Source organism: Podarcis pityusensis (genome assembly GCF_964106645.2).
Source record: "Podarcis pityusensis genome assembly, chromosome: 16".
Classification (NCBI taxonomy): domain Eukaryota; kingdom Metazoa; phylum Chordata; class Lepidosauria; order Squamata; family Lacertidae; genus Podarcis; species Podarcis pityusensis.
In genome coordinates, this window is record NC_138041.1 from 22897359 (window position 1) to 22919109 (window position 21751).

The 21751-nt window shown below is 48.3% G+C and overlaps 1 protein-coding gene across 1 annotated transcript; it reads left to right on the forward strand.

Annotated features, from left to right (window-relative positions):
- Positions 1 to 5200: 5200 nt before the first annotated feature.
- Positions 5201 to 18944, forward strand: LOC308465986 (leukemia inhibitory factor-like). The gene is made up of 3 exons (XM_080986509.1): positions 5201 to 5322; positions 17221 to 17399; positions 18390 to 18944. The coding sequence occupies exons 1-3, from the start codon at positions 5292 to 5294 to the stop codon at positions 18804 to 18806; spliced, it is 627 nt and encodes a 208-aa protein (XP_080842635.1). The 5' UTR covers positions 5201 to 5291; the 3' UTR covers positions 18807 to 18944.
- Positions 18945 to 21751: the final 2807 nt, after the last annotated feature.

A 21751-nucleotide genomic window follows, 5' to 3' on the forward strand; every position in this document is an offset into this window, starting at 1 on the left:
TTGCACATTTTAATGGGCTCCACTGATTAATCAACTATAGCTTTGGTTGATTAACTGGGGGGGGGTATTTTAATTAGTGTGTCTGTTTGTTTCCACACAAGACTTCACTGTGGATTTGCAATCTGTTGCTCACTCACTTTCCAGAGCATCAGGATGCAATCAATGCTGTTTCTAGATGGCATTTATAGATATGGTTGCAATGTCAAATTGTTATATTCCAGCATTTGCAGTGTTGTCCTCCTGTTTGCCCGCCTGCTCTGGCCTGCAGCAATTTTTTTAATATAATTCAATGAATTTGCAGCATCAGCAAGTTCAAAATAGTCCCTACTGAGGCTTGTGGGGGGCGGATTATTGATGAATAGCTCCTTCTTCCATCAGTTTCTGTTCCTCGCCAGAGTGGAACTGGGACATCAGTTTCATGTTTCTGTTCATATCCCCCTAATATTTCTTCTGCAGCAGAAATAAACAAAAAATAGCCAATAACTCAGGGATTACAGCCAATTTCAATTTTAAATCAATGCTGCTGGTTAATAATAATAATAATAATTTATTATTTATACCCCGCTCATCTGGCTGGGTTTCCCCAACCACTCTGGGCGGCTTCCAACAAAACACTAAAATACAATAGCCTATTAAACATTAAAAGCTTCCCTAAACAGGGCTGCCTTTAGATATCTTCTAAAAGTTTGGTAGTTATTTTTCTCTTTGACATCTGGTGGGAGGGCGTTCCACAGGGCGGGCGCCACTACAGAGAAGGCCCTCTGCCTGGTTCCCTGTAACTTCACTTCTCACAGTGAGGGAACCGCCAGAAGGCCCTCGGTGCTGGACCTCAGTGTCTGGGCAAAACGATGAAGGTAGAGACGCTCCTTCAGGTATACTGGACTGAGGCCGTTTAGGGCTTTAAAGGTCAGCACCAACACTTTGAATTGTGCTCGGAAACGTACTGGGAGCCAGTGTAGGTCCTTCAAGACCGGTGTTATATGGTCTCGGCGGCTGCTCCCAGTCACCAGTCTAGCTGCCACATTCGGGATTAATTGTAGTTTCCGGGTCACCTTCAAAGGTAGCCCCACATAGAGTGCATTGCAGTAGTCCAAGTGAGAGATAACCAGAGCATGCACCCCTCTAGCAAGACAGTCTGCTGGCAGATAGAGTCTCAGCCTGGGTACCAGATGGAGCTGGTAAACAGCTGCCCTGGACACAGAATTGACCTGCACCTCCATGGACAGCTGTGAGTCCAGAATGACTCCCAGGCTGCACACCTGGTCCTTCAGGGGCACAGTTACCCCATTCAGGACCAGGGAGTCCTCCACACCTGCCCGCCTCCTGTCCCCCAAAAAGAGTACTTCTGTCTTGTCAGGATTCAACCTCAATCTGTTAGCCGCCATCCATCCTCCAACCGCCTCCAGACACTCACACAGGACCTTCACCGCCTTCACTGGTTCCGATTTGAAAGAGAGGTAGAGCTGGGTATAATCCGCATACTGATGAACACCCAGCCCAAACCCCCTGATGATCTCTCCCAGCGGCTGCATGTAGATATTGAAAAGCCTGGGGGAGAGGACAGAACCCTGAGGCACCCCACAAGTGAGAGTCCTAAGGCGCAAGTCATCATTAATACCCCACTGAGCTACACTAGGAGCAATTACAGGAGCAGAAGTCACAAGGGAGAAACTATTAATTAACCTTGTAAGGGACCTTCTGATTAAGCAAGCCTAGATTGCTCAGTTGGTTAGAGCATGGCGCTGGTAACGCCAAGGTTGCTAGTTCCCTTATGGGACAGCTGCATATTCCTGCATTGCCGGGGGTTGGACTAGATGATCCTCAAGGTCCCTTCCAACACTACAATTCTATGATCTCTAATACAGAAGGATTTTGGTTGTAGGGAGGGGCACTGCCTTTTAAAAAGAAAAAAAGCTATATGAAGTTCTGTGTGGAACCATCACCAGCTGATTGTGGGTAAGGATGCAGTCTGAAGAAGCAATCTGAGTTATGGGCACACCCATTGATCTTTGGACGCGAGATGAGTTCTGCTGGGAATGGCATTGGGAAGGACAACAACAATCTTAAAAGACAGCTTTTCCTGCTTAACGGTTAGAAATAGCTGGCACATAATAAATCCCCAGTTCTCTTGTACTTCTTCCATGGGACGAAAGCTTCTCAACATGAGGTTTCGTTCAGTGGATAACGACGTAAATTTTAACGTTGAAAGGATGACTAGTTTATATTCAGATGATTAATTCAGATTAAAAATCCCCAGAAACCTTTTCAGGGAGAACGTCTTCTGAGCAGTTTTGTTTCAGCTGCAGCCCAGATACTGCCTGCGTCGGAATGATCACATTTTCTGTTCTCGAAACTCACTTCAGGTAGAATTTGTTGATACTGGATGCGACTTCTCATTTTCTCTCTCTCTTCCAGAGGCCTGCTTCTTCTTTTTGGTCATTCTCACCAGAATCCCCTTCTGGCCTCAGAGTTCAAACCTCAAGATTTCCACAATGCAACGGAATTCCTGAGTCCTCAACTCTGTTGAGAAACTCCGGTCCAGATATTTAAACATCCCATTTCCTACATCGACATCACACTTTATAGCAGGAGTGGGGGGGGGGGGAGAGACCATTACCCCCTGATGTTACTGAACTATAACTCCCCACCAGTCCTAGCAAGCACAGCCAATGACCAGGGGTGTTGGGAGTTGTAGTTCAGTGACATCTGGAGGGCCAAATATTCCCCACACTTGCTTTATAGCAAGGACAGGGAACCTCAAGCTGGGGTGTGTGTGTGTGTGTGTGTGTGTGTGTGTGTGTGTGTGTGCGTGCGCGCGCGTGCAAATAATAGCTGTCAATGTTTTCCTTTTTTAAAGGGAAATTCCCTTATTTCGAATAGGATTCCATGGAAGAAAATGGAAAAGTTGACAGCTATGGTGCAAATTCATCTCCCTCCAGGTTTCCAGGTCTGAACACTTCCCAGGTCATTCCCCCTTTCCTCAGGTGACACAATTCATGGGCCTTGCTTCACAACCTGAGAGTTTTTGGCTAGCTGGAATGATGTTGTCCAACACTGATGACGTCTCTAACATGCCGGCCTACTGGCATGCAAGACGCAAGTGGTGCTGTGGTTTAAACTACTGAGCCTCTTGGGCATGCTGATCGGAAGGTCGGCAGTTCGAACTCCCATGATGGAGTGAGCTCCCATTGCTTGGTCCGAGCTCCTGCCAACCTAGCAGTTTGAAAGCACACCAGGGCAAGTAGATAAATAGGTACCACTCCGGCGGGAAGGTAAACAATGTTTCCGTGCACCAAAAGCGGTTTAGTCCTGCTGGCCACATGACCCGGAAAGCTGTCTGTGGACAAACGCCGGCTCCCTTGGCCTGAAGCGAGATGAGCGCCGCAACCCCATAGTCGCCTTTGACTGGACTTAACCATCCAGGGGTACTTTACCTTTTTTACCTTTACGGGGGTAAAAATTACATCCATTGCTTGTTATGCAATATTGTGGCCTACTTTCCTTCCAAGTCTCTTGCTCCACACAAATTAGCCATGGCAGTATAGTGGTACCTCGGGTTACAGACGCTTCATGTTACATATGCTTCAAGTTACAGACTCTGCTAACCCAGAAATAGTACCTTGGGTTAAGAACTTTGCTTCAGGATGAGAACAGAAATCATGCGACAGTGGCGCAGCAGCAGTGGGAGGCCCCATTAGCTAATGTGGTGCTTCAGGTTAAGAACAGTTTCAGGTTAAGAACGGACCTCCAGAACAAATTAAGTTCTTAACCCGAGGTACCACCGTATAGTGGTTAGTGCAGACCCTCCACGTGTTCATATTTTCCAGGGACTGTCCCAGATTTACAGAAGTTGTCTGTCTCTGATTTGATCCCAGAATGTCTTACCTTTCCTTAAGATTTCCTTATTTTCATTGGTGAAATGTTGGGCAAGGGGTCCCTATTTTCATCAGATAAATGTTGGAGGGTATGGAGTTTTGTGGCCTCCGAGCCAAGGAGATACAATAAGTAACTATATAACCTTTAGAAGACATCTGAAAGCAGCCCTGTATAGGGAAGGTTTTTTTAAAAATGTTTTATTATGTTTTTATATATGCTGGAAGCTGCCCCGAGTGGCTGGGGCAACCCAATCAGATGGGTGGGGTACGAATAATAACATTATTAGTATTATTTTCATTCTCATGGAATAGGACGTCCCTATTTTCATCAGAGAAATGTTGGAGGGTATATCTGTGGGTGCCAGTGTTTTGCAGTGTCTGATTTTAAACATCTTTGTACTTTGGATTCTAGGCAGTGTTTTTTTTTCTGGGGGGACGCATACCCCTAAACATTTTGTGAATCTTTGTACTTTTGTCCATTTACTGTATTTATTTTTCCTGATATGAACTATAAAATGGTGGTTTTCCTGAGTCAAAAGCCTAAACATAATTTTTTTAAAAGAGCAAAAAAAGCGCTGGTTCTAGGATTGGATTTTTTTACACAAATCCATTGATGTTCCAAAGTGCCCACCAGGGGGCGATAAAGCTCTCTCTCTCTCTTTCTCTCTCTCTCTCTCTCTCTCTCTCTCTCTCTCTCTCTCTCTCTCTCTCTCACACACACACACACACACACACACACACACACAACCAGACTTTTCATGTACTTTCTTGGTTTTTGATTTCCTCCACAGAAATTCCTCCACCGGCTTCCGTTTCTTCTTCTTGTTTTGCCCCGATAATTACCAAATGAGGCCATGCGTGGGTGTGCTTCTACCATTGTACAACCCGGCCTCTCGGAAACGCTGAAGAAAGTGCCTTTCCCAGGGGAAATCATTGGGCTACAAAAGTGAAAGTTGCACTCCCCTCTGTGGCGAGGGGTGGGGTGAGAACAGAAGATGGAGGGGGGGGGAGCCTATGATGTCAAACCTGTGGTCTGACAGCTCTTTTCCTTGCGATGACTCGTGACATGATTGTATCGATGTAGGCAGGGAAAAACAGGAGCTGATTTTTCTTCAAATGGTTGTTGTTTTATCTGCCCACTTAATTTCGTATCAAACAATTCCAAAATGAGCCACACTCGGGTGTGGAGTGGGGGGGGGGCTGATGGGGAGGAACCAGAAAAACCACAAATGTAATGACCTCAACATTTTCATTCTTCGGAAGAGCTCAGTATTTCCACTCTCAATGAAATCTCCCTCCCCTTTCTTACAACACAGGCTCACAAGTATATATAAACCAGTGGCATCCCCAAGTATTAAGCACCACTCTCTGAATGAACACTCCTGCCAACGGCCAATTCTCTTACGTCATTCCAGGATGCAGTTTACAATGAAAGCCATCATTTCAGGTAACCCACCTTTCTCAAGTTCAGATTACTTTTTCTTTGTTGTCTTTTCCCCCCCTTTCCCTTTCCCTTTCCAAAGTTCACTGAGGACCGCTGTCAGCGCCTTCTGCCCTCTGCAGTCCAAAGCGTGACCCCGGTTGAACTTTCAACTCTATCCCTCTAGTTACTCCAAAGACCTCTGAGCATTTTGGGGCAGTGTGAGAAAAATATGGTTTCCCTTTTTTTCTTTTTTGGCAGACTTCTGCTAAACTTCCTGGCAACTTCTGAAAGATTCCCCCCATATTTCTGGCTGTTGGGAGAAACACTTCACTTATCGAATTAGACATTTTAATCCCCCTCCCCTCCCAAAAGGAAGTTTGGAAAGAAGGGAAATGTTATCCAGCGGTTGAAGCAGCTCAGATTGTATTCAGCCCATCATAAAAAAGGTAAAGGGACCCCTGACCGTTAGGTCCAGTTGTGACCGACTCTGGGGTTGTGGTGCTCATCTCGCTTTATTGGCCGAGGGAGCCGGCATACAGCTTCCGGGTCATGTGGCCAGCATGACTAAGCCGCTTCTGGCAAACCAGAGCAGCGCACGGAAACGCCGTTTACCTTCCCGCCAGAGCGGTACCTATTTATCTACTTGCACTTTGATGTGCTTTCGAACAGCTAGGTTGGCAGGAGCAGCGACCGAACAACGGGAGCTCACCCCGTCACAGGGATTCAAACCGCCGACCTTCTGATCGGCAAGTCCTAGGCTCTGTGGTTTAACCCACAGCGCCACCCGCGTCCCACCAGCCCATCATAGGGAGCAATCAAACCTAGAATGAAGGTATGCTAACCTCTCAAGGTTTGGGGCCTCTCTAAGGAATTATTCTGTTCTTCCAGTTTGGGATTCTTAGATTGGGTCTCCTTTCCTGCTTCACAGGCTCCCCCCCACCCCACTGGTCAGGCTTACCTAAATCAGTGTTACAGAGCATATCTTTCTTCACTGGATTTTCCTGAACTGTTTGGCAGTTAGAATAAGCAAGATAAGCTTTTCAAGAGCTCAGCTGCCAAGAGGTGGACAGCTTATTGTTAGAGCTCCTGAGCTGTTAATTAATGCAAACCCAGAAAAGTTTAAACAACCACCACCCCAAAACCTCAGCATCCTCTGACACCTTTAAAAGGGCAGTTAGAATTGTAGAATTGTAGAGTCGGAAGGGACCCTGAGGGTCATCTAGTCCAACCCTCTGCAAAGCTAGAATCAAGATAAGCTTTGCAAGAGGTCATGTGTTAGAGGGATGAATATCTTCTTGCTAGAACTCTTCAGCTGGTGAATTAATGGCTAATAATGCAACCTGTATAAGCTTTTTAATAATAATAATAATAATAATAATAATAATAATAATACCCCAAAACCTCAGGGTTGTCCAACACCTTCAAAAGAAAACATACCCATTTATTATAGTGTGTACATTCTAAGGCTGTGCCATCAGAATTCACCAGCACAAGACATTTTAATGGTCACTAGTCGGGATAAGAGATAAATTCAGTTTGCTTCGCGTTTTAATTTGGATCTACCTATTGTGCACTTCCTGGAACAGTGTACAAACTGAAATGTAGCCATGCTTCAAAATTTCACACTTTCTCCAATTTTGCAATGCAAAACTCAGTACAGAGTGGCTGGGGCAACCCAGTCAGATGGATGGCATAAAAATATTATGATTATGATTATTTGTAGTATACAAAAATGTGCTTTATAAGGCAAAACTGAATGCAAAAAAATGGGCGTATTGGGCAAAATTTAATACAAAAAGATACATTGTTTAAACTTTAAAAATTCAGAAAATGATGTGGAAATGTAGCAAACTGAATTTAAGATTGAAAAAAAAAAAGAGAGAAAAAGAAATGGATGGATTTGCCCATCTGTAGACACTAGCTACAAGATGGTTTTTAGAAAGGGCTAGACAATTTTTGGCTGCTTTATCCATGATTGGTGAACAGAACCAAACCTCTGACTAATAATACCTGCCTGGAAAAAGGGCAACAGGAGAAGCCGATGGGCTCCTGTAAGCATCCATGTGGAAGTGGATGGTTTTTGGAATGTTGGACCTGAATGCTACCCAGCAACAAATCACCTCTTCCGTCCTTGGAAATATGATAGCTTTCATTTGAGGAGTAGCTTCTGCCTGTCCTTTGTAAAGAGATATTAGTGTGATCTCCTTGGACAGCCAGCCTGACTCTTGAGGAACAGAGCTGAATGCTTAGCACGGAATCAACTGCAGATCTTAGGGGAGATGCTATCACTAGCACCTCATTTGAGCCAGGGCTGCCTATGTCATGTGCTGCAATTTCACTTATCGAACAACCTCCATGGCAGCAGCAGCGGTTTTCCGAAACCGCTTCCTCTTCCTGGAGCAAGACTGTCCTCCTCCTCAACATCCCATCAGCTGATGGGTGCACCAGCCAAATGATTTCGCTTTAAGTCTGAAGGGTGGCTGGGCATAGCTTGGGGAAAATAGGGCTCAGATTGAGACCTTTGGTGGAGAGAGTTTGGCCCACGGACAAGAGGATTCCCCATTTCTGGTGCCCACGTCTCTGGAGTTTGGTGGCCCCCATTAGGCCTTGCTCAGCCCGTGCACCATATTTACTTTGCCTAGACGTCATGCCCAGCCTTGGCACATACCCACTGGTACTAAAACTCCTCTCCCTGCCACCTTGAGTGGGTCTCGTTGGCTGGCAGTAGCCTCTGCAATTCTCTTTTGAGAAATCCTCTGCCCTCTCTCACCCAGTTCCCCCTGCTTTCTCTCTCCTTTCACATACCTTCCGACATTTCTCTGGTGAAAATAGGGGTGCCAGTGTCCAAGCTTATGAGCTCCACGCCTATTAGGGTAAGGTTACCAGATTTTTTTCAATGAATCCGGGGACACTTTTCAATTTCAGTAGGAATGATAGGATTTTGTCAGGGGACGTCTGGTAACTTTATTTTAGGGGCCTCTTGAAAACGGATCAAAAATAATATTGATTTGACCTTGAGAGCAAATTGCAACCAATCTTCCTTATTTCAATGTTATCCCACTAGAGCTCACGCACGAGGCTCTCTCCTCCCCACCCTGAAATTTTAACTGCCTAGGGGCCTCCACAGGGTTGAATCCAGCACTGAGGGACGTCCTTCCATACCCTCCAATATTTCTCCGGTGAAAATAGGGGCGTCCTATGGGAAATTGGGACATTCCAAGGAACTGGGACAGCTTCTGTAAATCCAAGGCTGTCCCTGGAAAATAGGGACACATGGAAGGTCTGCTTGCAAATGTGCTTCATCCTCTGTCTTGCTCTCCTCCACACATTTGGCCAACTTCCCCCTGCCTTATACCCAGACGCTTTGCCGCTTCTCCCCACCACTCAGTTAACCCCTTCCTGTCCTCCTTGGCCCCACAAGGCTGAGCCCACCAAGCTCCTCTTTGTGTTTGACCCCTCTGCTCTTCCGATCGAGCTTTCTGCAAGTCGCTGGTCACTCCCAGACCATAGTTATTTAAAGAGTATATGGGATGGCAGGTATGTCTTGGTCATTAAACAGGTCCAGGATAGGGAACCTGTGTCTCTCAAGATGTTGTTGGACTACAGCTTAGGGTTGCCATACAGTCGTACGTGGGAAGCTGAACGGAATCTGTTCCGGAAGTCCGTTCGACTTCCAAAACATTCGGAAACCAATCGTGCACACGATCGGAAGCCGCGGAAGCTACGTTGGACGTTCAGCTTCCCCAAAACGGTTGCAAACTGGAACACTCACTTCTGGGTTTGTGGCGTTTGGGAGCCAAAACATTCAAGTCGCAAGGCATTTGACTTCCGAGGTACGACTGTATTTCAAAAAGTAAAAACCAGGACACCTGAGCTTTTTTTAAGGAAAGCCCCAAAGTTGTTGAGGTGTTTTGTTTTGTTCTACAAAAACGCAAAAACAACAACCCTGCGATTTTTTGATTGACTTGTCAAAGATTCAGGATAAGGTGCCGCCTTTAGGAAATCCCCCCTGGATGTCAATGCCACCATTGAAATCCCAGTAATGTCGGGAAAATTCGGACATATGGCAGCCCTACTGCATCTTAGCCGTGTGACTGATGGGAGCGGGAGTCTGACAACATCCAGGGTGAAATATACTCAGAGTCGCAAAGTGATTTCATGCTCTTTATTCAGCTCATAGTGGTGAGGAGGAATGAATAAATGTCCCCTCACAGTATCTGCTTTATATACATTATTTACACAATGGGCTGCACATGATTGGCTAATTCTGGAATTCTACTGTAAGCCAATCAGGTTGTGGATTCACTTCTATCTGGAGCAGGATTGGGTGGTTCCTGCCAACCAATCATACTGCTGCATTGTTCTAGGACCAATCAGACTGCTGCATTCTGAATCCTATTGTTCTAGGACCAATCAGACTGCTGCCTTTTGGATCCTATTGTTCTAGGACCAATCAGACTGCTACAGTTTGGATCCTATTCAACTCAGTACATAACACCCCTCCCCTCTAAGTTCCAGTCCTGCCCGGGAGGTCGCATTCATAGTCCTCAAGGTATGCCGGCGGCCTACGTGTGCGTTGTGGCCTGGGGTGTTCCCTGGTCCGGGCTCCGGGTTCTGGCTCGTGTTCCAAGGATGCTGGCTGTGATGCGGCTGTTTGGTCTGGTGCAACCGGCTCGCTCAGTCGTGGTTCTGGTTCCGGTGTCCTTTCGGCCTCACGGGTCCTCTCTGTATTTACTGATTCTGCCTCTCCTGCTGGCCCCTCCTGCTCTATGGGCCTCACTGCCCCGCTGTTCCCTTGGGACTCCTCTGACCTGTCCTCCTCCTGGTTTTCTCCCGGGAATCGTCGCCGTATCTGGTCGCAGTGGCGGCGCCAGCATTGCCCCCCATCCGTTAGCACCTCGTACGACACGGGGCCAGTGACCCTGGTGATTGTGGCGGGTACCCATGCTGGGCCTGCCCCAAAATTCTTTGCGTACACTGGGTCCTGGGCCTCGAAGGTCCGGGGGTTCCTGCCTTCCCCCACCACTACCTCATCCTGAGCTCTATCGGGGTGAAGGCGGTCCAATCTGATTGCAAGGCGCCGACCCATTAGTAGTTCAGCGGGGCTCCGGCCAGTCGTTGAGCTGGGGGTGCTGTGCTGTGCTAGAAGGAATGTGGCAAGGCGGTACTCCCAGTCCCCTTGCGTCATGCGGCGAAGGGTGTCCTTGGTGGTCCGCACCATGCGTTCTGCTTGGCCATTGGTGGCAGGGTGGAACGGCGCCGAACGGATGTGGCGGATGGCGTTCTGCGCTGTGAAGGTTTGGAATTCTCCTGACGTAAATGCAGTCCCGTTGTCTGAGACGAGAGTGTCAGGGAGCCCGTGGGTTGCAAACAGCCTGCGTAGTACCCGGATGGCTGCGGACGTGGAAGTGGACGGTACCAGTGCGACTTCCAGCCATTTGGTGTAGGAGTCCACCACTATGAAGAATGTTTTCCCCTGAAAGGGGCCAGCGAAATCCACATGCAGGCGTGACCATGGTGCTCGGGCGGACTCCCAGGACTGGACTGGGGCCCTTGGGGGATCTGGGCGGGATTCTTGGCAGGCCTGGCAGTGTTTGACCCAGGCCTCTATCTCTCCATCGATCCCCGGCCACCACACATAACTCCTGGCAAGGGCCTTCATTCTTACTACCCCTGGATGTGTCTCGTGTAGGGCTGTGAGGACCCTTTTGCAGAGGGGCTGGGGAACAACGACTCTGCTTCCCCATAACAGGCACCCCTTGTGGGCCGACAGTTCATGTTTGCGGGTTGTGTAGCCGGCGAATTCTGGCCCGGGGCTGCTGCTGGGCCATCCCCTCCACACCCAGTCCAGGACCCGGGAGATGACCCTATCTTTCTTGGAATGGTGTGCAACTTCTTGTGCCTGAATGGGGCGGTCGGGAAGCAGCTCCAGGCTCATAACCTCTTGTGCAGGTGCTGGGTCAGGGCCTGTTTCCGGTAGTGGTAGCCTGCTGAGGGCGTCCGCATGGCCCATCGCCTTCCCAGGTCGGTGAATCAGTGCATACTGGTAGCTGGCAAGGAAAATTGACCACCTGAGGACGCGAGGAGACAGCACTTGGGGGGTCTGCTTTTCGGGGGCAAACAAGCCAAGCAACGGCTTGTGGTCAGTCACCACGGTGAAGGGCCGCCCGTACAAGAAATCATGGAATTTTTTTACTCCCTTTACGATTGCCAGACCCTCCTTGTCGATTTGCGAGTAGTTCCGCTCGGTTGTGTTGAGTGTCTGGGAAAAGTACGCCACCGGTACCTCTCTTCCATCCGGGAGTTGGTGCCCCAGGACAGCTCCAATGCCATAGGGTGAGGCGTCGCATGCTAGCACCACCGGCAGCCTCTCGTCGAAGTGTGCCAAGACCGAGTTTGAGACAAGCAAGTCCTTGACTGCCTGGAATGCGGCCTCCTGGCGCTGGCCCCACACCCAAGGGGCCCGCTTGTCCAGGAGTCTGTGTAGGGGCTCCGCTACCGCCGCCTTGTGGGGAAGGAAGGAATGGTAAAAGTTCAATAGTCCCAAGAAGGCCTGAAGTTCAGTCTTGCTCTTGGGCGCTGGGGCATCACAAATGGCCCGTACCTTGTCCCCAGTCGGGTGGACCCCTTCTGCGTCCACCATAAATCCCAGAAAGTCCACCTGAGGCACTCCTAGTAGACATTTTTCCCGCTTCACCTTGAGACCCGCCGTCTGGAAACGGTGCAGAACGGTGCGGAGGCGGTCCTCAAACTCCTCTGGTGTGGGGCCGGCAATCAACACATCATCGAAGAAGGGGGTGACGCCAGGAATCCCTTTAAGGAGAGAGTCCATTATATTCTGGAATATGCCTGGTGCCACGCTGACACCGAATTGCAGCCGCTTTACCCTGAACGCTCCTCTGTGCGTCACAATCGTCTGTGCCTCTGCTGTGGCCTCATCTACTGGCAGCTGTTGATATGCTTGGGCCAAGTCCAGCTTGCCAAAAATTTTCGACCCAGCCAGGGTGGCCAGGACATGGCTGACCACTGGCACTGGGTATGCGTGGGCCGTGAGGGCCTTGTTTATGGTACATTTGTAGTCTGCGCAGATGCGGACCGAACCATTAGGCTTGACGGGTGTGACGATTGGGGTTTCCCAGGGAGCATTAGGCACCGGCTCCAGCACTCCTTGCTCTACGAGTCGGTCCAATTCCTCGTCTATACGGGGTTTCAAGGCGAACGGGACCCGGCGGGCCTTGAGCCTGACCGGTCGTACTGCGGGGTCAAGCTGTAGCGCAATGGGGGGGCCCGTATACTGTCCCAATTTCCCATCGAAAACCCCTGGAAATTCCTTGCATATGGCGTCCACGTCCACTTGTAAACTAGTGTGGTTCACCCCGGTGACAGCTAGCCCCAGTGGTCCAAACCATGCCAATCCCAGTAAGCTAATGTAGGGGCCCTTGACCACAAGCAAGTCCAGTTGCCGCGTCCGCCCTCGGTATTGCACCCTGAAGGTCCCCACCCCCATTGTGGGGACCTTACGTTTCTGGAAGTCCCGGAGGGTGAATGGGGCCGGCCTGAGTTTGGGACCCCCAGTGGGACACAGTTTCCTTAAGGTCCTTGCCGAGATTATGGATAGAGTTGAACCCGTGTCAAGCTCCATGCGGCATGGGGCCCCCTCTATCTGTACCTCTACATAAATTTTCTCTACGTTGGGGTGGGGCAACTGGTATACCTGGAAGTCCGTGAGCTCCGTCGAGTTGCCTTGGTGCGTTGGGCCCCGGGACCTGGGGCTCTTGGATTGGTCATCTGATGCCTGGTGTCGGGTGGGCCGAGCCCGACACACCCGGGCGATGTGTCCCGATTTTCTGCACTGCCTGCACTCTGCGTTGCGGAAACGGCAGGTCCTCCTCTCGTGACTCTCCCCGCAGCTTGCGCAGTTCCCTCCTTCTCGTCGAGGCAGCTGTGGTCTGTGCGCTGCTTGAGTGCGCTGCTGTACTCGGTGCACCTCCTCCCTGTCGGATCCTGAGTCGTCGGTGAGGTCTTCATGGTGGACCCTCGGTTGGGATGGCAGGCTCGGCCGTGCCTCTTGGGTCGACCTCTCGGCAGCTTCTGTTGCCAGGGCCTCCTCCAGAGCGACCTGGAACGTTAGGTCCTTCTTAGCGTAGAGGCGCCGTTGCAGCTTCTCATCCTTCAGGCCACCGACGAGGCGGTCACGAAGCATGTTCTCCAGCTCTGAGAAGTTGCAGAACCGGGCGGCTTGGCGGAGAGAGGTCACAAACCCAGTTATGGTTTCCCCAGGGGCTTGCCGCTTTGCGTAGAAGGCATTTCGACGAGCCACCACTGAGGGCTGCGGCGAAAAGTGCCCCTTCAGCTGTTCCATTATTGTTTTGTATGGAACAGTAGCGACGTCTTCAGGCGCAAGGAGAGCCCGGGCGATTTCAAACGTCTCCTCTCCGCAGACGCTGAAGAATATCGCCCTCTTCTTGGCGTCTTCTTCGTCGGTGACCCCTTTGGCTTCTAGGAGGAAGGTGAAACGGGAGGCGTACGCTTCCCAGTCTCCAGATGCTGGGTTGAATGGCGAGAAGCTGCTGTTGGCTGCCATTCTGAGTTCCTTGTGCCCCGGAGCTGAAGCCTGGATACACGGTGCGAGGCAGCGGTGCGGCAGTTGGCGGTGCTGCGGTGCTGTGTGTGGCAGTCAGCTCAGCGGGATCCCATCTTCGTCGCCAGTGAAATATACTCAGAGTCGCAAAGTGATTTCATGCTCTTTATTCAGCTCATAGTGGTGAGGAGGAATGAATAAATGTCCCCTCACAGTATCTGCTTTATATACATTATTTACACAATGGGCTGCACATGATTGGCTAATTCTGGAATTCTACTGTAAGCCAATCAGGTTGTGGATTCACTTCTATCTGGAGCAGGATTGGGTGGTTCCTGCCAACCAATCATACTGCTGCATTGTTCTAGGACCAATCAGACTGCTGCATTCTGAATCCTATTGTTCTAGGACCAATCAGACTGCTGCCTTTTGGATCCTATTGTTCTAGGACCAATCAGACTGCTACAGTTTGGATCCTATTCAACTCAGTACATAACACAGGGCCTCCGAGGTTTCTTAAACACCCCTTTAAGAAACCCTGGAGAGCTTCTGCCTGTCAGTATAGACAGCACTGGGCTAGACCAACCAATTGTCTGGCTCCATGTAAATCAGCTTCCTGTGTTCCTCAAGGGAAGGGGCGTAGCTCCTGCTCTGCATGCAGAATGACCTCACATTCAATCTCCAGGAAGGGGTAATAGAGGGGTTCCCTGCCTGAAATCCTGGAGAGCCACTGCCAGTCGTAGAATCGCAGAATCATAGAGTTGGAAGATACCCCCAAGCGTAATCTCATCCAATCCCCTGCAATGCAGGAATCTCAGCTAAAGCATCCATGACAGACGGCCGTCCAACCTCTCCTTAAAAACCCCAAATGAAGGAGAGTCCACAACCTCCTTTCTTGTAACTTGAAGACGTTGGTTTGAGTCCTATCCTCCAGAGCAGGAGAAAACGAAGCTTGCTCCATCTTCCACGTGACAGTTCTTAAGATATTTGAAGATGGCTATCATATCTCCTCTCAGTCGCCTCTTTTCCACGCTGAACATACCAAGCTCCTTCAACCATTCCTCATCAGGCTTGACTGCCAAACCCTTGAAAATACAGTGGTACCTTGGGTTACAGATGCTTCAGGTTACAGACGCTTCAGGTTACAGACTCCGCTAACCCAGAAATAGTACCTCGGGTTAAGAACTTTGCTTCAGGATGAGAACAGAAATCATGGCACGGTGGCAGTGGAAGGCCCCATTAGCTAAAGTGGTACTTCAGGTTAAGAACAGTTTCAGGTTAAGAACAGACCTCCAGAACGAATTAAGTACTTAACCCGAGGTACCACTGTACTGAGTTGGATGGACCAATTGGATACCACTGTACTGAGTTGGATGGGCCAATGGGGAAAGACTATAGCGAAGGGGGTAGAGCAATTATTTCACATGAGATGGTCCTAATGTTCAGTTCCTGGCATCTCCAGGTAGGGCTGGGAATGTCCCTTGCCTGAGACCTAAGGAGCTGCTGCCAGTCAGTGCAGGCAATATTAAGCTTCTTAGTATAAGGTAGCTTCCTATGCCCTGCTTTGTGTGTGTGTGTGTGTGTGGGACACCTTTTTGTGGGACACCTGCCTAGCGCACAGTCCTCCTCCGACTGTCTAAAAGAGAAATAACTGTGAAATGAGGGAAGAGGTTTTCCCCAAATTGCTGCTTTGATGCTGAGCTGGAGATGTTCCCGGTAGGAACCGCTTTGCATATTTGACATTGTTTGGCCTGCGGTTATGAAATCTGGGAAGGTTGCCACCCATCACTCAGAACCGAGGGGAATTCTGGTGACGTTGGCTGGGCAAAACTGCACGAATCAAACAATAGCACATGGGAGCTGTGGGTGGCCAGCGAGGGAGGTAGCATCCAGCTATAGTAGCCTGGAAGAGGAGGAGCAGAGAGTAAAGAAAACCAGGGGAGAGTAAGGAGAGGGCATTTGCAATTCGCTCTCAGGACTGGTGGTGTTTGGGGAGGGGGAAACCCAGAGGGATGATTAAGACCATCAGGTGAGGCCACCAAGGGCCCATCTATTTCACATCTATATTTCTCATTTATATATTTATTTTGATCAATTACAAGTAGAGAAGGTAGGAAGCAAAACAGAGCACGTAAAACCCAATAGGATACATTAAGCACACTATTAAATGTAGAATTAAAAACAACATAAAATATTAAGACCATCAGGTGAGGCTACCAATGGTCCATCTATTTCACATCTATATTTTTCATTTATATATTTATTTCGATCAATAACTAGTATGGAAGGTAGGAAGCAAAACAGAGCACGTAAAACACAATAGGATACATTAAGAACACTATTAAATCTAGAATTAAAAACAACGTAAAATGTTTTTTTTTAAAAAAAAACAAAACAGTGAGAAATATAAAATAATTATATCAAAGCAGTAAGAAAACAATGTTTTAAAAATAACCCTGTTCTCGCAGTGGAGGCAGAGGATAGCCACTGTGACTAGCAGCCATTGAGAACAGTTGTCCTCACATGAATTTGTCCAGTCCTCTTTCAAAGGTATAATAATAATAATAATAATAATAATAATAATAATAATAATAATGACATCCAAGTTGGTGACCATCACTGCAGCAGTGAGTTCCACAGTTTAACACTGCGCTTCCTGAAGAAGTCCTTTCTTTTATCTGTGTTCATGAAAATAATGCGCAAAGATGCATTATGGCAGGGGGAATTCCTTGCAAAATAAGTGAATAACTAAAAGTAAAGGTAAAGGGACCCCTGACCATTAGGTCCAGTCATGACCGACTCTGGGGTTGTGGCGCTCATCTTGTTTTATTGGCCGAGGGAGCCGGTGTACAGCTTCAGGGTCATGTGGCCAGCATGACTAAGCCGCTTCTGGCGAACCAGAGCAGCGCATGGAAACGCCGTTTACCTTCCCGCCGGAGCGGTACCTATTTATCTACTTGCACTTTGATGTGCTTTCGAACTGCTAGGTTGGCAGGAGCAGGAACCGAGCAACGGGAGCTCACCCCGTCACGGGGATTCAAACCGCTGACCTTCTGATCAGCAAGTCCTAGGCTCTGTGGTTTAACCCACAGCGCCCCCCGTGTCCCTTAAGTGAATAACTACATGTGTGCATTAGGCAAAGTTGGCTCTGTCGCACATTTAGCCCTGGGTAGCGTTTGGCATTTGAAATGCAGCAGAACTCAAGCCTGAACGGCATATAAGCACCAGAGCCTCCTGCTTCTCTTTCTCTACTTTCTGTATGTTTGGTTCTGGGGCACATTGTTTCCCTACTGGACAGCAAACCCTGACACATCCTTTCCTCCTCCTCCTCTTCCGCACAGGAGTTGTTCCTTTGCTGCTAGCCATGCACTGCCGACTGGTGCCCGGAAAACCCCTCCTGAGGAACAGGCGGAACCTCATGTGCGACAACATCGGCCCTTGCGGAGAAACAGTCTTCAATCAAATTAAGTGCCAAGTGACACGTCTCAATTTGTCGGCCCCAGGTCTCTTCGATGCCTATGTAAGTTTTGGGTATAGAGGGGAGGCTGGGAACTTCAGGCACAGGAATGTGGCCCTCCAGGGCAGTCTAGCTGGCCCTCAGGACTCTCCCCAGGCCACACCTGATTTGCACCCTCCTTGAGTGTTTTTGCCTGGCCGGGATATGTCCCTGAATTCTGATGATGCTCCTTACTCTCCTGGATAGAGGATGGAGAGAGAGTGTATGTGTAGAAACTAGTCTGTTGTACAAATTTGCATTCGTTGCTCCACCAGCATTTGCTTCTGGTCCTGTCCTCCAATGGCACAGGCCTTCCAGAAGGTTATTTGTAAGGGAATGTGGTCCTTCAACAAAAAATGTGCATCTATTAAAGTTTGCATCCAAATGAATATCTTAGTAAAAACAATATACAAAAATGCATTATGTCAGGGGAAATTGATTTTTTAAAATGCATACACAAGGGGCAATTGCATGCAAAAATATACGTGCTAGGAGAAAGTCATCCTAAATCGCTGGTGAATTTTTACGAGGACCTTAAAAAGTAAAATAAATTCAACAGATACGGAAATGTGTCAAACTGAACCTAAGATGGGAAGGAGAAAATGAAATCAGCAGATTAATTCACTCCCAGAAACGTGCTTCTTAATTTGGTTTCAGGTGGGATTTAACAAAGGCGCTTTACACACATTGGTTCCTGCTCTCAAATCTTGATTGTTACTGCCAATGGCCTGCATTAAAGAAACATTATGAAAGATAAAAGCACATTATCCAGATCATAGCATCATAGAATTGTAGAGTCAGAAGGGACCACGAGGGTCATCTAGTTCAACCCCCTGTGATGCAGAAACATAGGACTTGAACCCACAACCCGAGATTAAATGTCTCATGCTCTCCTGACTATTTTTGGCCAGATGTGTATAACAAGGGTATATTTTTTTTTAAAGCAGCATAAAATAAAGTAAAATGGGTATCAATGCCAGCTCTTAATTTGGTTCCTCCTTCTATCCTGAGCAGCTGGAGAGCCAAGGCTCCCCCTTCAACAGAGCGGAGGTGAAATCGCTTTGCGTCTCCAAAGACACTTTCCCCTCCTTCGACAACCGGACCAGGAAAGAGATGCTGATCTCGCTGTACAAGATCTTCACCTTTTTCAACGCCTCCCTGGGCAACATCACCAGAGACCAGGAGAACAATGACAGGAAGGACCTGCTGGAACGGCTCAGCAACACCACCGCCAGGACGCGAGGCCTCCTAGCCAACCTCACCTGCCTGTTGTGCTCCGAGTACAAAGTCACTGACGTGAAGGTTACCTACGGCTCAGAGGAAACGGGCGCGTTTGAGAAGAAGAAGCAGGGCTGCTGGGCCCTCAGGATGTATGCAGAGACCATCCCGCTCATCGCTCAGGCCTTGGGGAAATGCCACAGGCAGAGATGAGCTTTCGCGTGAGACCATGCTAAGAACTCTTTGTCTGCAGCGTCAACCCAACGTGTTTTGGGTTGTATCCATAGCCCTGGGGATGACACCATAGTCATTCCTCCCCATGGGTCTTTTTCCTTTCCGGATCAGGAAAGCTGGGGGGGCTGCAGAGTTCTGGAGAAATGTTTACTGGGGGGAGGGGGGCCGAGCACACCCACCAACCTCAGCTACCTCACTGTGATATGATAAGCTTTTGCACACCTGTTCGCAGTTACTTAGTTTTACAGTCTTCACTACTCACAGTCAGGATAGTCAAAGGGGTTTAAAACGGTGCTCAGTCCTGAGCCTGTATGTGGAGCAGGGAAGCTCCTGCTATCCTGAGCGATTCAGGCTGCACTCTGAACCTTACTTACCTGGGAGTAAGCCCCGGTGAATCCAGTAGGACTTGCTTCTGAACAAACCAGGTTAGGATTGCAGCCCATCTCACTAAGTGGCCGTCGCTAAGCCTGTCCTGTCTGTCTGTCTGTCTGTCTGTCTGTCTGTCTCTGGGCTCATCTACACACAGCTTTGCTCTGCATTTCAAGGCATTGATCCATGCTTTAAAGTTCCCTGTCCAAGCACTTTTTCTTTTTCGTCCCAGTGCTTTCCCAGCAAAAAAACCCCCATTTTTTTCACCACTGAATTTTGCCTCTGAAACCTAAATTGCTGTTTGTCACTGGATAGCTCTGTTGGTCAGAGCATGGTGCTGATAACACCAAGGTTGCAGGTTTGATCCCCGTACGGGACAGCTGCACATTCCTGCATTGCAGGGGGTTGGACTAGACCTCAGGGTCCCTTCCAACTCTCTGATTCTGTATGATTCCAATTCAGCGTTAAAGAGCAGGTTTTCCTGGGGGAACTGGCAGGGCAAAACAGCAACAGCAATGACGCTTGTTGAAATTTTTCGTAGGGGAAAAGTTAGGTCCAGAGGTGCCAGCTTGTGAGGGCAATTTGGGGTGGGGGACGCAACATTGTGCATGTGACATTGCCACATCCTGCCTCCCTTCCTAAGCCAGGCAGAAGATTCCCAGGCTTTGGGAAGTGTTAACGAAAAAATCCGAGGGCTCCCTTGGACAAAAACAAAGACACCAACCAGGGTTACTTGGAGCAAAACAGCAGCCTGTAGGCTTGGCCTTTATTGAACTGTTGCAACAGGGTGCTCCCCTCACTTTCAGGAGAGAGGAAGGACCCAGAAAAATCGTGTGTGAGGCCTTATAAAGACTTTTGAAATTGACACCCTGTAGATCAAGACCACCCCCAGAAACACTCTGGGGGTGGTCTTGATTTACAGGGTGGCAATTTCAGCCCGGAAACAGTTAACAGAAGGAGGCGTCAGGGGAGCATTTAGGGGACTAGCCTAGTTCCCCTAGTCGATTGACCACACACCACTGGCTTGGACATGGACTGGAAAACCGCAGGCCTGTGTTAGAAACACAGGGCAAAACGTAAGTGTGGGTGAGCCCTCTCGTCTTTCTCTCTGCCTTACCCGACACCATGCTGATTTGCAATACTGATAATAATACTGACCTACCTTACAGGGTTGTCCTTAGGATTATGGCAAGATGATGTAATACGCTTTGAACCCTCCGAAAAAGGGTTATTTTCTCACGCTCGTAACTTAAGATTTCTTTTTTTAACGAGTTCAGTCTCAGATGTTGACACTGGCCAGTTTCAATGTGATTTGGGGTTTCTCGCCGCCCAACTCTTTTCAGTGTTGAGCAAAGGGTAATTAGGATTAGCAGTAGTAGGTGTGCGTTTAAATATTGGCATATGCACAATGCCTGGGCTTCCCTCCTCCCTTTTTAATGGGGGGGGGGGCAGATGGGAATATTGCCCGAATCGTAATTGTGCCAAGCTTTCTCAAAGGGTCCACAGTTTCCTGCGGGTGTTTGTATATTTATTTTAAGAAATAACCAGCAGCTCAAGATCAGGCATGATTCTACAGCTATAATATTTATTAGATGGTATTGTTATTATTATAATAACAGCTCTTCATAGTTGCACCTCCGTGAGTATATCAATAGTTGTTAGAACAGGCGAAAATATAACATATGGAAAACCACAAATGCAGATGAGCAAGCAATTTTAAAAAGTATGTATGCATTTTTAAAACCACCCATTCCACAGTAGAGATTGAAAACGACGACACAGCAATTATAGGAAAATAGGAAGCTGCTTTATACAGAGTCAGGCTAATAGGTCCATCTAGTTTAGTGTTGTCTACACTGATTGGCAGCAGCTCTCCAGGACCTTAGTCTGGGACCTCCTGACCTCAGATGCCACTGAGCTATGGCCACTTCCCAAATTCATGGACACCAAGAGTCAAAATCCCAGAACCGAAACATCATAGTTTAAAACACTGCATGATACAGAGATAGAAATATCTTCTTGAAACTCTTGGGGAAATAAAAAAGGCACTTTGCCTCGTGTGATATTAAAGTTGGGGCTGGGGAGACTTTTCTGGCAAGAAGAGCCTTTGGTCCTGTTCCCCCCAAAAAAGAATGTGTCTGGGAAGGAATCCTCAAACTGACGAGTGAATGTTGACATTTCCCAGCAATGTACGGTGCAATATAGTGGCGATCTGCGACCCGATTTTTAAAATGCTTGAATTTGCTTTGCACTCAGCTGACCCATTTGGACAGTTCACTGCAGTCCGTGCCTTCTTCATGCCAGAGGTTGCACTCATGGGACAAGAGGTGGCCCACCTCTCTCTCTTCCCCTCAAGATATGAGGAAATAACTTACCTATGCTTAGCCATCAGAACTCCAGCTATGACCTACCTCCTTGGAGGGATGGTGTGAGGATATTTAATGTTTAGTGATTTGTTTTTGTTGTATAAATATAATATAATAATAATAATAATAATAATAATAATAATAATAATAGAGTATATTTATTTGATCTTTTGCAATAGGGTAGCCAAT

Bases quoted from the DNA above. Each gene is read 5' to 3' on its own strand.
- LOC308465986 (XM_080986509.1), top strand. From the start codon at position 5,292: ATGCAGTTTACAATGAAAGCCATCATTTCAG. The intron at 5,323-17,220 runs GTAACCCACCTT...TCTTCCGCACAG, and splicing joins AATGAAAGCCATCATTTCAG to GAGTTGTTCCTTTGCTGCTA. The intron at 17,400-18,389 runs GTAAGTTTTGGG...TATCCTGAGCAG, and splicing joins CAGGTCTCTTCGATGCCTAT to CTGGAGAGCCAAGGCTCCCC.